The sequence below is a fragment of the Oncorhynchus nerka genome, linkage group LG21 (genome assembly GCF_034236695.1).
Source record: "Oncorhynchus nerka isolate Pitt River linkage group LG21, Oner_Uvic_2.0, whole genome shotgun sequence".
Taxonomy (NCBI): domain Eukaryota; kingdom Metazoa; phylum Chordata; class Actinopteri; order Salmoniformes; family Salmonidae; genus Oncorhynchus; species Oncorhynchus nerka.
In genome coordinates, this window is record NC_088416.1 from 35,963,246 (window position 1) to 35,970,558 (window position 7,313).

The 7,313-nt window shown below is 42.9% G+C and overlaps 1 protein-coding gene across 1 annotated transcript; it reads right to left on the bottom strand.

The window, feature by feature from the left end:
• Positions 1-354: 354 nt before the first annotated feature.
• LOC115110768 (RUS family member 1-like) lies at positions 355-6,923 on the bottom strand. Its single transcript, XM_065006713.1, has 13 exons — positions 6,654-6,923; positions 6,371-6,485; positions 6,245-6,290; positions 6,131-6,163; positions 5,936-6,041; positions 5,637-5,738; positions 5,437-5,507; positions 5,127-5,311; positions 4,960-5,017; positions 4,804-4,868; positions 4,508-4,654; positions 4,326-4,391; positions 355-811 (listed from the first exon to the last, which is right to left on the bottom strand). Exons 3-13 carry the CDS (start codon positions 6,277-6,279, stop codon positions 726-728), a joined length of 954 nt encoding a protein of 317 aa, XP_064862785.1. The 5' UTR covers positions 6,280-6,290; positions 6,371-6,485; positions 6,654-6,923; the 3' UTR covers positions 355-725.
• Between the last annotated feature and the right edge of the window lie 390 nt (positions 6,924-7,313).

Genomic DNA, 7,313 nt, shown 5'->3' on the forward strand with positions numbered 1-7,313 from the left:
TGTGCCCAGTGGGAAGGGATCACTTGTCACAGACTTATTTTGACATGAGTCAAGCAGAGAAGTGGGACCCACATTTGGAAAGTCTGATTTAATATAATTTAACCTTTATTTGACTAGGCAAGTCAGTTAAGAACAAATTATTATTTACAATGATGGCCTACCCCAGCCAAACCCGGAAAATTGTGCGCCACCCTATGGGACTCTCAATCATGGCCGGATTTGAACCAGGGACTGTAGTGACACTTCTTCCACTGAGATGCAGTGCCTTATACCGCTGAACCACTCGGGAGCCAGTAGATACAGTACAATAGTTTTAATATTTTGTCTCAAAAGGACCAATCCCCCAGACAAATGGTCAGACAAAGTTCAAATGTAATTTTATTCAATATTCTGGTTTCCAAAGGTCATGAGAGAACCGTTTCCAAAGATGTATTGTATTGCATTATGTCAGACTGTGACTAGCTTGCTGGCTATCACTGGATGATGTATCAGGCTAGTCAGAGGCTTTACTTTCAGGGGCTGGTAATATCACACTGGACATAAGATGGTTAAAGTTATGGTCAAGTTTATTCTGAAGTTGTTTGTATAAAATGTACCATAAAAGGACAAAAACCTTTAAATGAATCTGAGCATATTAATCTTTGAGCATGTCAACAATGAATGTTTGATAGAGAGCTCAGCCTATTGCCTTGCAGTTGTTGCTCTCCAGAGACCCTGCCACTCCTTTAACTGCTCTTCTTCTTCCACTCCACCCTCCATTCATTCCAGTCCAGTAGGGTTCGACTGGTCTGCCATCCAGCTACCTCCAGAGCTAGAAGAGATGAAGCACAAACAATGGTGACTGACCAGTGTTACAACATCCAGCGGCGTCAGTTGGGTATGGCGCTCAAGACCAAAAATGTAAATTGGACTCAGATCATTCCAATCCCGATTTAAAATGCAACAGCTGTTTAGCATATTGAGAGCTGGCTTTAGGACCATGTGGAGCATCGCTCGGAGAGAGTAGAGAAATCGAGACACCCCACTCCCAATTTTTTTCTGATTGGGGCAGGGCCACTCTTGTCTACTTATTGCCCCTGATGGGGCGGGAGCGGACAATAAGTAGACCAGAGACAGCTGTTCCTTCTCTTGCGTGAGCATGCCAGATATTATGGAGGAACCGCGAGCTCACATGGGTAAAGCCTGCTCATACGAGAGAGAAAACGACAACTTATACAGACAGGAAACGTGGCCATTTTTTCTTCAATGGTTAACGGCCTGAGTAAACTCTTATTTATCACTTTTAGAAAGCAGGGACAGTGCCAGTTTGCTTTGCCGGACAGCAATTTAGGCCGTGTGCTGAATGCTTTGAATTTGATGTCGGCATTTGAACTGTCTTATTTGATAGCCAGGAGATCATTGGGGAGGTGGGGGAGCCCTCCTTTTTGGTGGCCGTTCAAAAACAAAAGCATTTATTGCCATTAAAATATGGGTTATGAAAGCTGTAGAGCTCATTTATATTTTCATTCATTCACCCAGTAGGCTAGAGCAAGTTTGGTTTCCTGGTTTTGGCCTTAAAAAACAAACAATTGTAGGCTATAACAAATGTGCATTGTCATGCAGTGACAGAATGATTATTGAGATAATGTAAATCATTCATGATTACTTAGTTGGGCTAACTTTTTTCAACTTCTTGCTGTAGGTCAACTTCATGATCATCATCATCCTCTGCCTGCATCCTTAATCCCTACCTGTAGCCTACCTGCCTCTGGTATAATGCATTTCCACCACTCACTATCAGTCTTGCTTGTCCATCTTCCTGAATTAAAATGATATATTCTAACAATCTTGCTTGCAAAAGTTATTTAGCTATAGTGTGGATGTAGCACTTTTTAAATATGAGCACCCTGATAGTGATGTGTTGCATACACAGAGGTTGCACTATCAGATGGAGACAAGCTGGCCCGGGGAACAAATGGAGCGAGCCGCCCCTTCGTTGGTTACTGAACTCAGCAAAAAATATATATATTTTCAGCAAACTTCATGTAGCAAATATGTAAATATTTGTATGAACATAAGATTCAACAACTGAGACACAAACTGAACAAGTTCTACAGACATGTGACTAACAGAAATTGAATAATGTGTCCCTGAACAAGGGGGGGTCAAAATCAAAAGTAAGTCGGTATCTAGTGTGGCCACCAGCTGCATTAAGTACTGCAGTGCATCTCCTCATGGACTGCACCAGATATGCCAGTTCTTGCTGTGAGATGTTACCCCACTCTTCCATCAAGGTCCATCAAGTTCCTGGACATTTCTGGGGGGGAATGGCCCTAGCCCTCAGCCTCCGATCCAACAGGTCCAAGAAGTGCTCAATGGGATTGAGACATTCCTGTCTTGCCAGAAATCAGCCATACTGCTCGTTCTGTGCGTGGTGGCATTGTCATGCTGGAGGGTCTTGTCAGGATGAGCCTGCAGGAAGGGTACCACATGAGGGAGGAGGATGTCTTCTCTGTAACGCACAGCGTTGAGATTGCCTGCAATGATGCTGTGACACACTGCCCCAGACCATGACGGACCCTCCACCTCCAAATCGATCCCGCTCCAGAGTACAGGCATTGGTGTAACGCTCATTCCTTCGACGATAAACGCAAATCCGACCATCACGCCTGGTGAGACAAAACCATGACTCGTCAGTGAAGAGCACTTTTAGCCAGTCCTGTCTGGTCCAGCGACGGTGGGTTTGTGCCCATAGGCGACGTTGTTGCCGGTGATGTCTGGTGAGGACCCGCCTTACAACAGGCCTACAAGCCCTCAGTCCAGCCTCTCTCAGCCTATTGCGGACAGTCTGAGCCCTGATGGAGGGATTGTGCGTTCCTGGTGTAACTCGGGCAGTTGTTGTTGCCATCCTGTACCTGTCCCGCAGGTGTGATGTTCGGATGTACCGGTCCTGTGCAGGTGTTGTTACACGTGGTCTGCCACTGCGAGGACGATCAGCTGTCCGTCCTGTCTCCCTGTAGCGCTGTCTTAGGCGTCTCACAGTACGGACATTGCAATTTATTGCCCTGGCCACATCTGCAGTCCTCATGCCTCCTTGCAGCATGCCTAAGGCACATTCATGCAGATGAGCAGGGACCCTGGGCATCTTTCTTTTGGTGTTTTTCAGAGTCAGTAGAAAGCCCTCTTTAGTGTCCTAAGTTTTCATAACTGTGACCTTAATTGCCTATCGTCTGTAAGCTGTTATTGCATGGGAAACGGTGTTTAAACCCTTTACAATGAAGATCTGTGAAGTTATTTGGATTTTTACGAATTATCTTTAAAAGACAGGGTCCTGAAAAAGGGACGTTTACATCAATATTTTCAGTGCCACATCGTTGGTTAATAGAATGTTTAAATACTCTGAGGCACCTTGTTGATAAAATGCCTCAATACTCATTGAATGTTTTCCTTCCCTGGTGAATATTGCAGAAATTATAAAATGAGCCTGGTGCGCACACATTATGCAGCGCAATAAGATAAATGCCTCAATGACGCTGCTCATATACGCTACAATGGCACATATAAAAGATGAAACTTCTATCTATCTCTATGGTATGATAAGGTGACATGTAAAGGGGCCTGAACTCCCTTTTTAAAAAGGCACGTGTAGATTTTCCATTTGTATTTCGTGATTTTGGACATTCTTTGGTCGAGTCATGCGTCCTTGTCAGTTGTAGGCCTAAGTAAGTCATTTTGTGTAGGCCTATGCTTTTTATTTCAATGCATGTTTATGATTTATCTGGCAGAGTTTCCATTCGCGGCCAGCTGTTTTATTCACCAGATACTCACCTTTATTTAACTAGGCAAGTCTTAAGAACAAATTCTTATTTACAATGACGGCCTACCAAAAGTCAAAAGCCTTCCTGCGGGGACGGGGCCTGGGATAAAAAATTATAATAAAATACCATTGATATCGGCATTTGAAAATCGTCCTTGTTGTGACTTGTTAGCCTGTATTATGCATCTATTTCATGTTCACTGTATGTGCTGTTTCACAAGTAAATTAGTCAATATAGGAAGTTGAGTAGTGGTTGACATTTTACACACCATTCCACAGACCTTTAAACCCAATATTGAGGTGATAATTAATGGCTGGGATCATTTTTATTGGTTTTTGCTGTTCTCCAAATAGCATTTTAAACTGTGTAGAAATGCAGTAAATGAGATTCAACTTCCAAACAATTCCTTGGGAGAGGGGCATACCCTAGGTTTAGCTGAACACCTGACAACATCCCTGACAACATCCCAACATACACGGTGGGAGTAAACAGCTACTGACTGAGCACACCTTGTTACACTGAGCTTACCTTTGAGGAATGGCTGAAAAATTTGGTCCATAAGTTTATGACTCTCATGCACCAGCTCCCAATGATCTTGAGGGAAAGGGGAAAGGATAACATAGAGGAAAAAGGGATAACAGAGTTATAACACAGCATTGACAAAGACATTGGTTTAAACTGTCATGTAAAGATGATCATTAAAGGCTCACTGTTGCTGTGTGACATTGAGAGTTGTTTGAGAGCCCCCTCTAGTGGCGAGACAGGGTGTAACACAGTGCAGAGGCACACTGCTTGGCACACAGCCCTAATCTCATCACATACAGATGCATCTGGTCCCAAACAAACACACACAGAGCCTAAGGGAGAGAAATAGCACATTCAAAAACACTCAGATGACATACACCATCTTTTAAAATTACATGTATTGTACATCCATCTAGAAACAACCCGCGTCACAACCTAGTACAGCAGTTGGTGGGGGATTACTGAAAGATGTTATACACACCACGTTTGACTCCGATAAGGAAGGGCTTGTGGTTGTTTTTCATGGCCAAAATAAGGTCCTCTGACCTACAAAATGAATTAAATTATATAATTGATCATGAACATCCAAATCTGAGCACACTTCACTTTCACACCAAACAGGCAGACACCAACTTACGTATAAATAAGTTCCCCTAGCCTCACTCCCAGTTTGACTGGCACTGTCCTCCTGAACTCTAAAAAAAAATAAACAGCAGAAAAGTATGTTAAAGCCATTGATAGTTGATCGCCATAATGATCAACAAGCCATTTCAATGTTTATTATTCACTGAATGTCAGCCATACCCAATAATACAGGCTCTTTAAGATTGGCCTCTAGTGGACCGAGGACCCGTCCATCTCTCAGGTATTGGTGGAGCACAATAGCAAGCCGAGCCTCGTTGAGTGTCTCCATGACAACTGAACGCACTGCTTTGTAATTTGCACAAAGGTGTAGGATGGTGAAAAGGAAGAAGAGGACGAACGTCAGCCTGAGGAGATGAGAAAGGATGGAAAACAGATCAATCTCCATCGAATAACCAATAGGTTATCTATATAGAGCTGTCATGTCCTATCTCATACAGTGGCCGTGTAAGCAGTGCAATAGAGGACTCACGGTGGATTGTCAGTGACAAGAGGAATAAGGATCAGACTGACCAGCAGTCCAGCCAGATTCACTAAAGTCTCCTGTAAAGAACACACAAATTACAATAAGATCCTCATCTTAAAGCAGCAGTACAAGACAGGATAGTAAAAGCCATGGGTTAGTTACAGTATCTTACAGTATCATCAAGTAAAGAAATATGTATGGAGCACCTGGCTGCCATCTTTGGCAGAGATGTCCGCCATGTTGTCTCTGCGAGCTTGGTGAAGAGTCAAAGCAGCTCTGGTGGCCCCACCTGCAACCCCGACAATGGACTGACAAACACAGAGAGAGATCGAACAGTGTACATTTACATTTAGCAGACGCTCTTATTCAGAGTGAATTACAATCAGTGCATTCAACCAAAGTAGGTAAAACAACCACATATTAGGACATTGCAAGTAAAACCTTCAAAATAGCTAGTTGCTATCTGCAAAATCAATGCTAGTGAGAATATGGTATTCAGATTTACCTTGAATATTCCAGCAGAGCACACAATTAGAGTGAAGCATGTTGGGAAGTTAGGAGCCAGTATTTCCATGAACATGGCGATATCATTGAGAACATCAGCAACAAGCCTAAGGAAAACAGTACAAGTATTGACATACCCAATAATTCCATAACACACAATGAACACACTCACTTTGGTGATGCTTGACATCCCTACCTCCATTTTTTGGCCTCAGAGTCCAGTTTATTCCTAAAACACAGAGAAAGACAACATTTGAAAAACAATATTGAAAATTACTAATAGTAGATTACAAAACAAATCAAAACTCACCCTTTAAGCCAGGCAAATAGGATTCTTCCCAGCATGCCTGTGCCATCTAAAATGTAGATTGTTTTTTTTTTTAAACCCCTTAACAGGAAAGAAGACAATAGTCTTATCACAGTCATTAACACTAACCTCGTAATAACCAGGTAATTGTTGCAGCAGCAACTGTTGCCTCTTGGTTTCCAACACCAACACCCCTTAAAGAGGCCTGGGTGGCAAGAGTACCTGAAAGAGAACTGGCGAAGGCCTGTGTGTGTGTGTGTCAGAGAGAGAGAGAGGAGAGAGAGAGAGGGAGAGAGTGCAACAGTGTTAAAAATGCAACAGTGTTAAAATGTACATAATAAATTTGACATTTCAAAATAATGGCGCACATATCCACAAAACAACATCCTCTGTCTTTCTCACACAGACCTACCTGAAGAGTATCCCAAAATTGATACTGCAGGTAATCGCCACTGACACTCTCTGGATACCCTTGAGGCAAGAAGACACTCTAACAAGAGTAGATGAGATATGAGAGAGAGAGAGAGGACGATATGAGAGAGAGATATGAAGGGGTGGGGGTTTAGGGACAGATTGAAATTTACAGTATGGGTACCTGGAGGAAAATGAGGGAGGGTCATGCCTTTTCAATTTCAGTCAAGGGGAGGGTTTAGTATTTTTTAAATCTAGCCTATGTTCTGTTTAGGTTAAGAAGGAGAGGGTGAATATGAGAAGGAGCTATAGGAGGACAGACTTATTGTAGTGGCTGGAATGGAATAAATGGAACGTATAAAACACATGGAAACCACGTTCGACTCCATTCTATTAATTCCATTCCAGCTATTACAATGAGCTCGTCCTACTATAGCTCCTCCCACCAGCCTCCAACTCAGCCTGGAAAACACCCTCCATTCACCTGTTATGGTGACAATAACACCCTCCATTCACCTGTTATGGTGACAATAACACCCTCCATTCACCTTTTATGGTGACAATAACACCCTCCATTCACCTTTTATGGTGACAATAACACCCTCCATTCACCTGTTATGGTGACAATAACACCCTCCATTCACCTTCTATGGTGACAATA

Coding starts and splice junctions, on each gene's coding strand:
- LOC115110768 (XM_065006713.1), bottom strand. CDS start 6,279: ATGCTGGGAAGAATCCTATTTGCCTGGCTTAAAGG. Junction 5,312..5,436: donor CTTGTCACTGACAATCCACC/GTGAGTCCTCTA, acceptor TCATCTCCTCAG/GCTGACGTTCGTCCTCTTCT. Junction 812..4,325: donor TTTTCAGCCATTCCTCAAAG/GTAAGCTCAGTG, acceptor CATCTCTTCTAG/CTCTGGAGGTAGCTGGATGG.